A 17,123-nucleotide genomic window follows, 5' to 3' on the forward strand; every position below is an offset into this window, starting at 1 on the left:
ACTTGGCTTAATACTCATCCTTGTGGAACACATGAACACTTTTGTTCATGTTAAAAACAACTACTCTATGTTTATAGGATTGACTCATTCATTACATATGGGGAAAAAACTGTTTTGTGAGGAATGTTGAAATGTATTGCAACAAATTGAACTTTGAGCCTGTTGTACTCTCATTCACTTGTATCATTATTGGTACTCTGATACTTCTTAAACTCCTCATTTTTTATCCTCAAAAGAAGAAGTTCCACATTTTGACTGTTTCTGCATCAATATTGAAAACTGACAACTGTCCTCCATGTCTTCCACTATGCATTCGCTCATTGAGATCTGATCCATCTCTCTGACTGCCGTACAACAGCATCTCAATAAATCAAGGACTTGCATTTCATTGGCGAATGAGTTGTCTACATTTTAGTTTCTATGGGCAGAGAGAGGGTTTTAAATGTGTGATTGCGTAAGGCAAGGGTCAACAACAAAAAAATAACCTGATGTAGCTGACCCACCTTTCTAATAGGTCAGTCAGATTAGAAAGTTTGTGGTGTAGTTTTTGTCTGTCTTACAAATGCTGATATCCTTTCAACTTCAACAATGCAGCAATACAGAAAATCAAACAGTAATATGGTAGTTCTTGATGTTAAAAACTCATTTTAATATAATGTAATTTTCATATAAATAAATGCATTAAATAAATCCACAAACAAACATTCATCATTTTCCACTCACATTTACAGTCTCTCAGAGCATTGTTTAGTACAAAATAAACGTCTATCTGTTGGTTGATGTTGAGGCCATTAAATCTAATCAGCTAACAACACAGACTTTCATTTTAACCCTTTTTCGATGAGGAAATTTCGTGCCTGGGAGAAATGATTGTTTGTTGTGTAGTGGGACTAATATCAATTGAAAGGCTAAACATGCCTTGCTACTTGTGGTTTCTTCTCAGCTAGAGAATGAAAGCACCAACACTAAAGCAATTACAGCACACTTTGTTGTTTTTTGTCTTTGTTTGCATAAGAAATACAAACGTATTGTTGAGACATAAGTGCCTTTAATCACGGAAGAACTAGCGAGGCTAACTGTAATTTGCTTCTTTTTAATAATTTAGTCCTATTTCTCAAAGCTTCAACTCAAAACTCTTGTTCCATTTCATGATGCGCGTTTTGCAGATTGCATGGTTGCACAGCTAATGAGCAGTGAGACAAACTACTCTTCACTTTTGTTCCCCTTTGGAGTGGTATTTCTGAATTAATCATCTTTAATTACCAAAAAAGTTTGAACTGCACAAGGTAATCTGTTTTAAAAAAAAACAATGTCTCCAGACAACTTTTTAAAGATAAAAAGCTGACGTTCCTGTATTGAATTATTGTTCTTGCTTCTTTGTTTCACTTTTTTTTTCCCACTGCCTTTGGAACATTTACAAAATGAGTTCCTTTGGCAAAAATTCTTTGCAGTGCTCTTGTCATGGCCTGTTGTTAGAGTTCCATCAGTTTGTTTACAGGGTTTGTGTTGTGTGCTTTTATTTGGCTCACACTTTAGTGCCACCGTTGCGTGCCTTGATGTCGTCATGCGTGCAGGCTTTCCTACTAACACCTCACAGCAGGGGATAACTGCAATGACCCATAATGTTACAGTCATGCTACCAAACAGGGCTAATCTGTGACCTTCTGCAAGCCCTGCTGATTTTGGTCATTTTAAATTGGTTCACCAAATGTAGTTGGAAAGTTTCACCACACTGAGCTCTGTGTTGTTTGTAGCCTTTAAGTAACCTACGACATGGTCACTTTCAGGTTTTGCTTTCATCGAACAGATGTAATGTAGTATTCCTGATGTATAGCTTTCAAGAAACTCCAAATAGTTCCATCTGGTGGTGATCCTTATAGTAGCCTTTCAGTGATTTACAAAGGGAAAGCTTTTATTATTGAAAGAACTCTATGAGCAGAGAAAGAGCAACCATTAGAAATATTCCGGGCTGTGTATTTCATGTGTCTTCACTTGAGTGCAATAATTAGTCATTGATAATTTATCTCTGGAACCAGTATTATATTTTTGACTTCTTAATTGTTATTCCACTATTTTCTACATTTTTCTTGTTTCTCTTAGTCCCATGCCCCTTTTTGGTTACTCTCTATATTTCTTTCATCCCTTACGTTTTCTCCTCCACTGAGCATATCTTCCTCTTCAGTGGTATTCAGAACCAATCCATTTCCACCATATCCTGCTTCACAAAATAATTACCACGTGATGGAAGGCTGAGAGAGAACAGTGTAGGTGAGAGTGTGATAAAGGAATGAGAAAAAGGGAAATGCAGGGATGGAGAAAAGATAGATATTGATCAGAATATAGAGTCTGAAAATAGAAGAAGAAAGGTTTAAAAGAGAAACATGAGTGGGAAAACCAAAAAGACCTTCCCATAGCACATTGACTCAGTTGTGTTCCAGAAACAAATTGATAATCCCCTCCATTAGCAGCAAATGTATAAAGAAAACACAGTTAGTGCTTTATTTCTACAGCACAAACAAAGCGAACCACCATAACCCTCGTTTTGGATTTCTCGACCATGCAGGAGAAATACTAATTCCGAGAAAACACTGCCAGGTATTCCTGACACAAAGAACAATGCTAAATCCCCGTTAGCGAATCACAGCTGCGGGGGCTTAGCACAGCTTGGGTTTCCATCAGCTGGTGTTTATACACACACTCCACACACACATACACCCTCGCAGGAGTGAATACATTGTCTCGCCAAACACACATTCAGCCCCTTGATTCCCATTAACCTGAGGGAGGCCCTGCATGGCTGGGTGAGAGAACCCTAATTTGTCATCCTGCCGTGCATGGGTCTTGGAGCTGAAGGTCGTTTAGCAAATAGAGTTCACCCTCTAATTACTGCTGGACTTCCCTTAGCATGAGTGTGCACACTGTGCATGCATTAGTGGTTAAATTGTGCACTGTACTATGTTCAGGCATGTACTTTTTATCCGTTTGCTCCTTTTTTAGTGGACTCAGACTGAATTCTTATTACTCAGATGTTTTCTCACACTTTCATAATGCAAATACATTATTCTGCCTGTCTTTGTTCTCAATATATCTTCCCATTGTTGTTTTTCTGTTTTGAATGTTTTCTCCTCGATTATTTTCTCTAAGACTTCTTCTCTAATTGCCATTGTCTCCTTTCTTTTTTCCTTTCTGTCGCTCTCCGTGGTTACTGTGCAGTACACCTGCTGCAAACAGGACTTATTGATTCTAAAATTATATAAGCTGTAAAACAACAGCCATACCTTCCTTGTTCCCTTTCCGTCAGTCCAAATTAAAAAGCCAACGAGTTACTTGTGGGGAAAGAGCTGAATCACCAATAGTGATTCTACTTATTTTTTTGAGGATCAGGCTGATGATAAATGAGACAGATAAGGTTCAAAGGTCAGGGTGAACTGTGGTGCTCAGCCAGAGCTCTTGTGCGGGATCTCATATTCTGTTCAAGGACACATTGGAGGTGCAAAGGCCTGATGACAGAGCTGCTTCAATATGGATCCTCTATAAGAAGGAAAGCGTTTGTATGAGTAGACCAACAGGCTGTCAAATTTAATCATGAAATCCAGGAGTGGGCATAAATTGTTTTAAAACTGTGCCTTTTCATTTAGCATCAAGGCTAACAGAACTTTTATTCAACTCCTGGCATTGAAACTCAGTTTTGCTGTTGTCATTTTTGACTGGCGTTAGCTGGTAAAATTAATTTCTTCAAAATTGCATTTTAAGTTTTTCAGTTTAATACTTGAATTTAACATTAACTTTTGCTAATATAAGATTTTATAACTTAAATCCTTATAGATGTAATGTATCTCGATGAAAATATTTATATTCAGTACCGCAAGATTTAGTTGGTAAGATTTTCCTTTTAGAAAGTTTGATGTCAGGTTAATGTGCAGTCCCATGACCAGCCTCCATACATTTTTAACTGTCATTTACCCAATTTCCTCTCTTCATAACTCATTTCTGTCACCCTAAAGACAAACTTGACAACAACATGCAGTCTGTTTAATAAAGGATAAAATTGTGGTTGTTGTACATCTGTGGAAGAATACAAATGCTACATTTAGCATTTTAAAAATGAAATACATTTGTTGTTTCTCTCTTGATCCTCTCTCCCTGTTTGTCTTTGTTGCTCGGCCATGCTGTTTGTCAGCATGACCGAGTTTCCGGTTGACAAAGGTGTGCAGGCCAGTGGAGGGAGAGACATTATGGGCTTCAGTTGCCAGATTGGCAGCAAATCATCTTTATGAGCGCTCAGAAGGGCACAGGGAGGCTCTCCAATGCTGCCTGACTTGTGTTAGAGTAATAACTGAGGCCCATTCAGGCCACACCTACATGCAGGAATCAACTGCTCTGATAGTGACCCATGGTGCAGATCTCACAGTGGGGGTATGGAAACACTCAGCATGTTTTATTATTTAATATATTTGGTTATTATCCCATGCTTCATTCATCTGTTTCTGTTAGAAGTTGTGATTTAGTTATTTAAGGATCAGATAACACTCACATGGATCATCAAATATTGTTGTGCACTACAAATGAAATACTCCCAAATGGTTTAGTCATTTTCCCCACATGTACACTCAGGCTGATACACATACAATTGTGTTGTGTTAAATTAGATCATTGTAGTTCCACCCTCATGATCTCCACAAGACAATCTAACACATGATGTGATATATAAGATGACGTGTGTGTGTGAAATGTTTGTCTCAACATTTGTATCTGTGTATTTGTTCATAAATATCTTAAGTTATGGATTTTGAAAGCTAAATGGGCCAGTATTTTAATTAATTAATTTCCAAAGAAGAAGTTTGAAGTTGGCAAGTACCATATAGAACAGTACTTGTTTCACACCTCACTCGATCGCTGTTTTCTGACCTTTCTTATTAAATGTCATTCTGAAACACACAATCCTTGCATCTGTGTTTCTGTTTGAGCTCCTTTGATACCAATACTTTCTCTAACCAATAAGCCAAATCCCACAATCCCTATATGGACTGTGCAGGATGGTATTTTAATGGCCTCTGAAATTAAAACCATCCCCACCTGAGGAACCATGGGAAATAATTAATAATCTTGTGCTGTGACAAGCCTTGTATAACAACCTCACATTTGTGATAGAAAACACAGTGGGCCTGTGGTGTGTAATTTCAGTTTATTTGTGGTCATTTCATTTCTTCTTTTCTGACAAAGGAGAAAATGCAGTTTAATAAATGGGGAGTGAATTTTAATGGAAAATCCTCTACTGAATTCTCAATGACAGCACACGAAGAACATTTCTAAAGATGTGTAGAACATTTGTGTCAAGTGTATGAACGGAATAGTTTTCAGAGAAGATCCGAGAACAGTAATTGTACAATAATGTGTACTTCTTTCTCTCTTGAGTTGCTAATGTCTTTTTAAATTGCACTCTTGTTTTACAAGACAAATGTCAGCATCCCAAAAAATAAAGCAAAAACATTTGGCGCTCCCCCTACTGACTGGTTGCAGTAAATGTTTCAAAGCTTGCCTCCTCCATGTTTACACATATGGGAAATGACAAACTATAACATTTAGGACACGTCAACAAAAAATAAATAAATAAATAAATTTAAAAAAAAAAAATATATATATATATATATATATATATATATATATATATATATATATATATGTATATATATATATCATTAGCTCTTATTATTATGACTCATGTCACTGTTGATCTTTATCTATAGTTTAGTTATGTGATAAGGGTAAAGGGTTATAACAAGGATTGGCAAATCCAGCTGTTCTGCTGTACTGGGTGAGCAGAGTAAAGGGAACATGAAGTTTCTATAACCATGAATATCTACTCTAAAACAATTTTAGAATATGTTGTGGTCTGGACTGTGCCAGCCTCAGAGCTCTTTCATTATTTATCTGCAAATAAAATGTGGGCTTTTGTTAATCAAAGGCTGCAACATTGGTCTTTATATACAGTCACTGCTCTGGAAAGATTTTTTTTTTTTTTTTTTTCGAGCAGCAGTAGGTGGGCCTGGACCCCAGGTTGGGACCCACTGAAGATACAGACTTTAATTTTAAAGGTCTCATTACTTCCCTTTGCCGTTTCCTCAAAGAATTTTCCAATAACCTCATTCAGAAAGCAGAATAATTGATCATTGTTGTTTTCTTCTCAATAATTATCTCATTATAAAATTACTGTGTCTTTTCTCAACATGCTGATTTTTTAAATCCTCCTTGACTCAAAGAATGTGTGTAATGAGCTGCTCACTTTGTCAATCAGGAGCTAATTGCATAGAAATTGTGAGTATAGGTGATATAAATCGGTGAAGTCACGTACAGATTTTTCCCTCATGACACCCAGCCCGTTTATGATCTAAGCTGTTTAAGCTTTCAGCATTTTAGCTATTGGCTCCAAAAGATAGACACACACATAAACGCTTCATCTGATTTGTCTCTGTCTTTAAATTGCTATTTGTTTATTTACCTGCTGTCCCTTGCAGTCCTTTTTCTCTATGCCAATTTGGACTTTTCATAACTTTTTGCATCTTGATTCATACATACTTAAAACACACTACAGTTGCTTAGGAAGGTGGAGTATCAGGGAGGGACGGAGGGTTCTGCTTCATGCAGCTCTGAGCAGAACAGTTTAGTATAGAGTTCACTGAATCAGGCAGCTGTAACTGATCCGAACTGGCACCAGTTGGGCTGCTGAAACAGCCAAGTACATTGGCAAAGACAGACACAAAAGCTTAGTGTTGAGTTAGTGATGATGTTGTTTGATACAGAGCGCAAAAGAAAAGCTTTTGTAACTGACATGCAAGTTCAATTTTAATTCATCTTACAGTAAGTGACGATTACACAGACTTGCATACGTTTCAACCAGAGATGTTGGAAGTAAACACTCACTGTCAACAATCTCATTGGGTTTTATTCATTAAACTATTCTTGTTCAAGATGTTGAAGATAATATTGCAACAGGGACATAAAAAACTCAAAATCAAAAGTGATGTTTTATTCCACTATAACTAAACATGTTTATGCTCGGGACATTATATTAATTACATTCAAAAAGTTTCAAGACATTTAACTTTTTTTCTTAAGCAATCCAGTCCATCACAATCGGGACAGGAACTCACAGAAAAGTTTGCAAGCTGTGTTAATTCATGGCCTGACTGATTGACCTCAAAGCAAATGTGCAATCCAAAAACACTGTGAGGATTATAGGACTTTATTCATGTGGTAATTAAGAGAAAAACATGTACAATACAAATTATTGGAAAAAACATCAAATAATGTTGCCATGCAACAGCTTACACAAACTGTGGCTTGTCTCCCATTTGAAGCAACACTGCAATTGTTGCATGTGCAAGTTACCAAATCTAATTTAATGCAACTCCAGTAATTACTGTACTTCAGTCAACTTAACCAGTGATGGACCTGCCACTTTTCATTGGCTATGACTGTAATTTGTAACGTAATCGTGATGTCTACATTCAGTGTAATTTGGAAGAACCAGCCTTATTCCCCCTCAAAAAACCTTGTTGCTCGCTTTTAAAATGTGTGTATCCATCTTTCCAACATCTCTTTCCTCAACTTACTTAAATGCTATATCAGAGGAGGTAAACCAGGGGGCATCCTGTCACCACAGACCACCCATAAACCAACCTGTAGCTCCATGGATTACCAGTGACACAGACAATCAGTCATCTTGAGCTGCCCTTTAATTAGCACAGTGAATAATGCATGCATTTATACAGCAGGCCCAGGAGGGGTTTATTGAGCTGGCCAGGCTAACTGAGTGAGGAGGATCCATGGTTGGATGATTGGACAAACTGAAACAGTGTTGGCTAACATTTGGTACGCTGATACGAACTGACTGCAAGGACTTGATTGAAGAGAGGAAGCCACTTCCACGTGATACATATTTTTTTAATTGTATGTACTTTATTGATCCATGAGGGGGAAATTCTGGTTCACACACACAGGCCTGAATCACACACATGCACACACTGAAGTGCCCTCTGAGCTGGTAGGGGTGTTGTGCCTTGCTCAAGGGCACTTAGCAGTGCTTAAGAAGTGGACTAGCTACTGTTCCAGACCGATTTCCATGTTTTGTTCTGCATCGGGACTTGAACCGCCGACCGTCCGGTTCCCAACCTCAGTCCCTATGGACTGAGCTACTGCCGCTACAAGATAGTGCCGTCCATGATGTCAGGATTGCTATGAGCTCTGTTTACATTGAAGTATCATGTAAATCATATGAATTACGATGACATTTTCCTAGCTGTCAAAAGAGAATGAGTGTTCTTAAATGTCTGTAGAAAGCCAATGGTTTGTGTGAAATGTTCATCCAGCAGAGCAAAACAACTTACAAAGCACCAACTGATGGTTGTATTAGTTGGTGTATTTGAATGCAATACAGTTTGAAAGTAAGTTTTTTTTGTCTTTAAACAGCATAAATATGGCCAACATTAGTTAACAACAGGCCACATAAGAAGCTTGTCAAGCATTGATGTTGTTTCAGTTCGTCTTGTGTTGGTGAGGCTTACCAGACATGAAAAATGAATCTGGACCACTCAATGTAGATTAACAGCTCGAGCTAAGAGTTGGCATGCCTGGGGGTGTATTTGGGTAGTTGGAGAGTAGAGTAGAGGATGAGGTGGTTGAAAGATATGTAAGTCAGAGTGAAAGAGTATTGACTACATGAAAAGCATGAGAAGAATCAATGTCAAATACAATATCTCCAAATTAGGAGGATACAATCAATTATCATGTCCTAAAATATAACAAAGCAGATATAAAAAAGGCAGATAAATAGGAGGGAACATAGCAACAAGGATGAAAACGAATGCTAGCTAAAAAAAATAAAATTTAAAAAAAGATAGAGAATATTATAACAAGGTATCTCATCCCAAGGCTAAGTTAGAGGGAATCCACACACTCTCATACATTTCTAAACTGAGAGATAGATATGTTGAAAGCAACTCATCTTCCTCCCAGAGCTCAGCTGAAAAACAACTAATTCAGAAACTTACAGTAAAACTCAGTCTGATGGTTTCATTTAAACAAAAAAAAAAACCATTTTCCCTCATGGAAAAGCTTGCTTCTTTTTAAAATGGTAATTTCATCTCCCACTGGGTTACTGTGGGGAAAAAAAAAAAAAAAAACTTGAGTGGGCTTCAAGTAGGGTCCAGATGATTGCCATCCCTTCATCAGTAATGGCTGCTACATTTGTGAAAAATGACAAGGCTCTCACTTTATCTAGTTTTGTCCATTTTTGGCTTCCAGAGAAACTTGGCATTAAACTTGATAGAAGAGCGACCTGCTCTCTCTACAAAATTAAAGGTGTAATTTCAGTCTAAAATCCACAGCCATTTTTGATAGACAGTAGCTCACACTAGTGCTCACTAGTTGTATTCTTCTCATGGTGATGTGACACATGAGGATGCCAAAGTCATGTCTGAGTTCACTTCAAGCCATGTAATAAGTGTGTGTCCTCCTGAGTTAAACTGTGCTGAATGCATGTCTTTCATCACAAACTTTTATCATCCAGTGTGATTAACATCAAGAAGTTTTACTCCAGAAGGTGTTTTCTTCTTTTCTCTGGTTATATATTACCGTACTATTGACATGCACCATACACCAAGATATTTTCCACAGGGAAACAGTGTTAATCATTTAGCAGGAGTGAACATTTCCCATTGGTGTGTTAGCACCCTTCTCTTTGTAAAAAAAGGAATGCACTGTCCTGACCTGTTGGTGTTTCCATAACTATCTCATGTCGTCCTATGAGTCATACATATTCTGTTTTTTTTTTCTTTCTTTTTTTTTCTTTCTTTTTTTTCTTGTATGTCGCCAAATGCTCTTGTAGGACCACCATCTGTACTGCCAATTAATGAGGCCTTCTCTGTGCTGCGAAACATCTGTTAACTTGTGTCCTATCCCACTCTGTGAAGCCACCAGGGACCTGCTGTCATGCTATCCCAGGTGTGCTGGAGAACGCGCACATATCTGCTTTCTGATTAGTGAAGTGCTTGTTAACTGTTTTCTATACTATTTTCTCTGTGACCCTGTAAAAACTGTTGCATTAATTCCTGTTTAAAAAAACATTTTAAAAACTACCGCACGCAAGCAATGTTTTGCTTTAAATGGTTTGTTGACCAAAATCACATGTTGAAGTTCGAAACTTTGTCATCCTACAGATGAAAACCTCTGCTTGACTAAGATTTTTAAACAGAAATGAATTGCATTCATACATTTTACATAATGAAATTAGGTCACTACAGGAGGCTTTTGAGAGCAGCAAACACAATTTAGTGAAAGACCCTCTCTGCTCCAGTCTGCTCCAGATGGAGCGAAAACAAGAATGTGGACAAAATGGAATAGTCCGGTTAGGCTACTGGCCACACCAGAGAGAGGCATGCACAGACGGAGACTCGCCCACTCACTGGCAGTTTGAAAAGTCAGACTGTATCTCCATGCAGCTGTCGGTACTTTTGACAGCTTCCACAGTGTTCATGACTTGAGTCGAGTAAAATAAGCCCTCAAGTCCCCAAACTTCAGTGTTCAGTCTTGTTGTGAGGACAGACTTGACAGCTCCACACCACAACTCTCCATAGTCCTTAAAAAAAGTTGTGTATTTTTTATCTCTGTCTGCCGGGCAGTCTGGTCAAGAGCTCTGAATATTCTTACTGTATGACTGACCCCATTGTTAAAAATGGCCACCAGGGTTTGAAGTAGTCTGGATCAAAAGTTCCTCCAACTCCAATTCTCTCTCAGTGTTTCTCGGCAGAACCAGACTCATGAGTAGGCAGCCATCTGCCTTGACTGGATTGACCTGAAAAAATCAAGATTGTTTTCCCCTATGGAAAATGATGCACATGTTCATTAAAGGAGTGTTTTTATGTGTCACTATGCTTTACCCTGGATGGTAACATTTAGTTGCATGGCTAAATCTGTGATTTAATGCCAACTGACATTTAGGATGTCATAAATGTCTCCTCTAACTGTGTCCAGTTCCCTTCAGCTCCAGAGATGTGGCAGAGATTTGAAGCCTTTTGAACATGCCGGCCAAACTCTGTCTATCCATGGCTCTGGTCCCACATGGTGGCAGCCAGCTGACACATCTCTTGGTTGCTATTTTTCCACATCCCAGGTTATTTACCTTGCTGGAAATGTCACTAAGAAGGCTTTGGTAGTAAGCCATTTCCCTCCTGCTTTCACCACCTATCTTCTCCCTCACGTATTTATTTTTATTTGACCTTATCTATCTTGCTCTTCCAGCCTTACTTACTGCCCATTCATGTTTCTCCTCTCATATCACACCATCATGCCTAAAACTATATGCACCTCTCTCTCTTTAGGGAATAGGCTGACATTTGCACTTGAAAATTGAAGTCATTTGCTTGTGCTAAAGTTCCTAAACATACTGAACCTTACTTTGCACTTGACACATGAGCAGCTGCAATCTCGCAATATGACCAAAAGGGCTGTATCAATGAATATGTTTTACCTTTTCCACAAACCAGGGACACTGAGCTGTCATGCAGTATTTCAGCTATTCTGCACATGCTTACACGCACCCTTTGTGTTTGTCTGTGTCAGAGAACATCTGGTGCTGCAATTAATTGTTTCATTTATTATACAGGAAAGCTTTATGCAATTAACTGTCGTCATCTTAAAGAAATAAATCTCTTCAATGTATTAAGTTTGTTGGTAAAGGTGCATTCATTTTAAGGTGCTTTAAAATGAGACAACACAATGTCTGATTTACTGCTTGTACTTTCAAGAGTGTAAAATAACTCAAATGACATGTGGCCTTGAGTTAAAAAAAAACAACATTTGCTGACCGTGGCAACATATGAGATAAATGTAGCTTAAAATAGACTTCCAAAAGAGGCTGCATCGTTCTTCCGAGGCTGATCACAATATGCCCGCTTCAATACAACAACAATAAATATAGTAGTCACATTTTTGTCTTTCGTTCTCTATAGTTATCCATCACCGTGACCAGACCAACATTACGATCTACACAGATTAAACATATCCAGAAAACATTTAGTTGATGTCATTATTAAAAGGCAGTTCAAAGGAGCTTGGGCGCTGTTGTGAATGGAACCCTGCTACAATGAAACTTGGAAGTAAATACAGTGATACTCCTGGAAAATGTCCTTGAATATAAATATAAATGTCCTTGTTTGAATATAAAGGCCTTTTAGTAATATTATTGATAACTGTAAGTTATCTCAAAAGCTGCTGAGCAATTCAGTTGAATGTGTTTGAATCCCTGAGATCCTGACCTCTTCTTCAATGTCAGATACATCAAAATCACAATCCATCTTTTGTATAGCTGTTTTCAAACTGCAGGCTTCGTTGTAAAGGTCTTGATTTAAAATGGAACATTTCATGAACTCCTTTATTAAATGTCACTGGCTAGAAATAAGTTTCATATTTCATTACATAAAAGTAAACTTGCTGTTGTTGTCACTGCTCTACAAATGATTTGAAGCAGCATGCAACAAATCTATGCCCTGAAGTGCAACTTACCAAAGAGGGGAGGGTTGAATACAATGTGAATATTACAAATATTCTGCACATTGCAAAGAGGTCATGCACAGACTCTGACAGAAGCAGCACGGAAAAGTGTGATAAGCAGCTAAACTGGGTCAAATGTGTGTGAACTGTTTCAGATTATTGTGGAGAAAAGCTATATCTTTCTTAACACCGAGTTAAAGCCAGTCGTTCGAGCCACAGGATTTTCTCCACACCTTCAATGCTAATTATTTCAGTCTCTAAACACCCATTCAATTCCATTCACTCCCTCTTTTCTTGACTTTTTTTGAAGCTGAATGTCTTAGCGTGTGTGTGGGTGTGGGTGTTTGTGACCAACAAAGCGTGCTCATGCGCAGAATCTTATAGAGAACCTTATAGAGACGCTCTTGAGAAGGGAGCTGCAGGTGTGGCATTGTGAGTGCGAATGAATAACTGCAGCCTTGATATGACTGCATCTGTTTCTGTACAAGTTTGTGTGTCTCACTCTGCAGATCACTATAGAGGTGTTGCTTTTTCTCAGGTTGCTCATCTTTCCCCCAATATGTTCCTCTTGTCTCGGGAGCTCGTCTCGTCCCTCTAAAGTCCCCTTCTGCTTCATTGTGGGAGCACTTGTATTTGGAGACCACACCGATGCTTGTACTCAATCCCTTCAATCCCTCTTGCCAGGGAATTTATGGCCATTGTGAGAACAGATACAGCGCTAATCACCTGGCTGGTGTCAAGACAATGGCCAGGGTGGTGCGCTTGCGCAGTGGATGACAACTCATTTTCAACAGATGAACGGTAGAAAGACCCTGTTTTATGGTATATCATGCTTTTTTTCTGGGACTGTAAGCCAGTGAGTGCACCTAATGCATGCTAATGGATTTTACTGCAAGACCAGTGCAAGGTCAATGTGCCTGCAACCTTATAACTCTGTGAGTTATAAGGTCGTGTGTGTGTGTGTGTGTGTGTGTGTGTGTGTGTGTGTGTGTGTGTGTGTGTGTGTGTGTGTGTGTGTGTGTGTGTGTGTGTGTGTGTGTGTGTGTGTGTGTGTGTGTGTGTGTGTGTGTGTGTGTGTGTGTGTGTGTGTGTGTGTGTGTGTGTGTGTGTGTGTGTGTGTGTCTTCAAACCAGGCAATAGTGTAAAATATAGACCTTGCTAAGGAGCCTGCATACCATTTTCTCGTTACACGTTTATGCACAAATATACATCACCAGGCTGTGTTGATTTGTTTTCTCTTGGTGTCCACTTGTGACACAAGACAATACGTCCAAAAGGTCAGCAGACCAAGAAAGTAACACTGTGAGTGTACTGCAGAAGTGCACAGAGCCACCAACAATACCTTTCCTTCTAAATCTGATTCTACCTAACTCACAAATACACAAACTCACATGCTGTTGCATGACAGAGAGCTATTGACTGCCTCTAGCTGTCCTGACAGACCATTCACAATTCCTCCTGTGTGAAACCTAATGTACTGAGAGAACTAAGAGGGCTTGTGTGTGTGTGTGTCAGGAGAATGTATTGGTTTATTTCTGCGAGGTGATTTTTGTTGCTTTTGTGTCTCAAACCCATACTGTCATAGTCCCTGTGTTTCATTTCTTTTTCTGAGTGCTAGGAACTGGGGTTTTACACTGCAGTCAGGTTGGCCTTGGCAGCTTTACAGCACTGGTGTTTCAATAGTTTTCTTTGATAGGCTTAAATCATTGGTCCAGGTGGAGGTTATATTCAGAACCACATCTGTATGGCTATATTAAACGTTTTTTTCTGATGGAGGAAAGCCATTGTTAACTTTTTGTATTTACATTGTTAATTATAACAATTTGTTCACCTTCATTATACAAACAATCTCCCCCTGGCTTCTTCTGTTTGAATGTAGCCTCAAATACATGATTTTGGTAGGTTGTTTATTTGTTGGGCTTTGTTATGTATCTTGTCAATGAGCTTGTCATTTTGTATTCGAAGCTTGATCCAAGCCAACTGGATTTTTTTTTCAAGGTTTTCAAGACATTTCACCTCTCCTCCGAAAGGCGTCTTCTGTTCATAGAACTGATCCAAAACCGAAGAAACCATTCGGAGGTGAGGTTAAACATCCTCAAGACCCTTCGACCAAATCCAGTTGCCTTTGGATCACGCTTTGAATTTATCTTGACCAGTATACACAGACACGTTATTATGGTGAATTATTATGGTGAATTCTAGGCTGACTTATTCTCCCTCAACCTTAAATAATACCTGTGGTTCCTCTCCTGTGAGGGACAATCTTGGACAATGTGGGAAACGAATAAAATGACCGTATTTACAGCTGAGAGTACTTGAGATGTTAAGTGTGTAAACTCACGAGTTCACGTTCAATAATCTTGTGATTACACTAGAAGTGCCATGAACTTGAACTACTCCATGGAAGCACATAAGTGTATGTTCAGCATTCATTGTAAATTACGCTAACATTACCTTTTTTTCCTCTCTCCTCCATCTTCATGTCCAATTTTCTCCCTCTCTCTCTCTCTCTCTCTCTCTCTCCTACCAACTATATATTTTTTTCCCTTATCATGTCTTATGTTCTCTTTCTGTCATCCCCCCCCCCCCCCCCCCCCCCCCCCCCCCCCCCCCGACAGAGAAGTGTGATGAAGCTCTGGCCTCTCCTCTTCCTCACACAGCCTTCACCAGCTCGTCCGTCTTCTCCAACGGATACGCACCTGGGTATGCCAAGCTCAACAGGAGAGGAGGTAAGCAAACACAAAGATGTCGGCTTTTGAGTGCAAACATGAATGAGAGTACTTAGATGGATGCATCAAACAAAGGGAGACATAAATATTTTATTCAGGTACATGTACTTACATCCTTGGATGATTTTAAAGATTACACACACTCACAGCGAGTCACACACAGCTGCGCTCACCTGCTTCCTTTTTCTCTTGATACTCATTTTTTATTTTCCCGCTTCTTTTCATCCCTCCTTTCTTTATTTCTTCCTCTCCCTCAGCTCCACTCATTATCTCAGTGACTCAGACTGGAGCTCGTTTCCACACCAGTCCACAGCAGGGAGAGATAGGGCCAGACATTACACCCCTCTATGTTTATACAATTAATAATTCATTTGTTACCATCTAATATAGTCACACTACAGCTGAGACGATAGTGCTCAGAGCCGACAAATAAAGGCAAGGTAATCTAATGTGCTTAATCATACCAATAGAATTATTACTGAGAGACAGGGCTGTTCATCCTTGAACAAAAACACACCAACAGACACAAAACTATGTGTAGCTTTCTTTGATTAATTCTCCTTAAGGATGGAGGTCCACATAGAGGGAATTAAAAATGGTTGAAGCATATACTCATGTTACTTTGACATCAGTCTATCTCTGTCGGTTTTCTTCACAACAACGGTTAAAAATGTCCATGCACAAGTTCTACTCAAGTGTCTTATTTTCCTAATATAATGAAAAAAGCCTTTACACTCAACTTTAACAAAGTCAGCATTTTAAACACTTCAATATGGTATGTTTAAATTAGTGAGTGTTTCTCTCCTTGAAGGTAGACTATCACCTGAAGGAAAAAACGTCAGTTAATAATAATGTATACCTCGACTTAATGACTTGGTTATGTAGAGTGTGTTGTATTCATTTCTTGAACTCTTCCCTTATCGTTATGTTACAAGTGTAAATGTGTGGGTTTCAAACTAGTCCATATGAAGAGGGAGGACACTCTGCTTGTTTTCTTAGTCAAACATGAGATGAAATTGTGGGAGTCTTTAACCAAAATAAGCTATATAAAAAAGATCAGCCCTGATTTTGCCCATATGTACATCTCTGATATATACATATATGCACATTTGCAGCTACTGAAGCGTCCCTAAACAGGGGATTACACCCTACGCATGTTAATTTATTCACGAGAACAAAAACGGCAGTCACACAGTCATCCATTCCCACACAGTCATACTTTGAGGGGTCCCTCCAAGCAGTGACATTTGGCAGCCAAATGTACCATCAGTAAGCCAATCTCCCAGAGCTGTGGAGCAGGGGAGGCACAAAATCAATGGGACACAGCACTCATATTAGGCTGTGTTGTAAATGCTGGCCCTCGGTACAAACTCTGTGCATCTTTGACTACTGACACAATCACTGTTTTACATCTGTATACATGTTTAAACCTAATTGTGCTTTTAATTTGACAAATAGTTCATCAAATAGTTACGTACATGTGGTTAAATAAACTGGAAAAATATACAAAATGATTCAATGTGTTCATTTGAAAAGAGAGCTGAAGGGCGAATGTGCAATGTGCAATGGCTAAATTAAATTCATTCTGAGAAATGAACTGCAAATTCAGAAGCAACATGAATCCAACAAGAGACACAAAAGTTCAACATAACTAGGAAAACTGAAGTATGGTGCAAACAAAGCTGAAATGAATGCATTAACAAGAAACTCGAAGTCGAAAGTTTAGCTTCATTGTTGACAAGACAGACAGACAGATTTAGTTGCCAGCCGTGTTTGGTTTGAAACACAGTTCCTTGTATCTGTTTTGGACATTTGTATGTTTTTTGATTTTTTTATCATTCTTAA

At 38.7% G+C, this 17,123-nt stretch overlaps 1 protein-coding gene across 2 annotated transcripts in view; it reads left to right on the top strand.

Annotated features, from left to right (window-relative positions):
* LOC306835012 (contactin-associated protein-like 2) overlaps positions 1-17,123 on the top strand; it is a 214,968-nt gene that overhangs the window by 79,251 nt on the left and 118,594 nt on the right. For both annotated transcript variants that reach the window (XM_079361381.1, XM_079361382.1), the window contains exon 2: positions 15,168-15,278. In XM_079361381.1, coding sequence (XP_079217507.1) covers positions 15,168-15,278 — 111 coding nt within the window. The remainder of the gene's footprint in view (positions 1-15,167; positions 15,279-17,123) is intronic.

Source organism: Symphodus melops (genome assembly GCF_947650265.1).
Source record: "Symphodus melops genome assembly, chromosome: 14".
NCBI classification, from domain to species: Eukaryota; Metazoa; Chordata; class Actinopteri; order Labriformes; family Labridae; genus Symphodus; species Symphodus melops.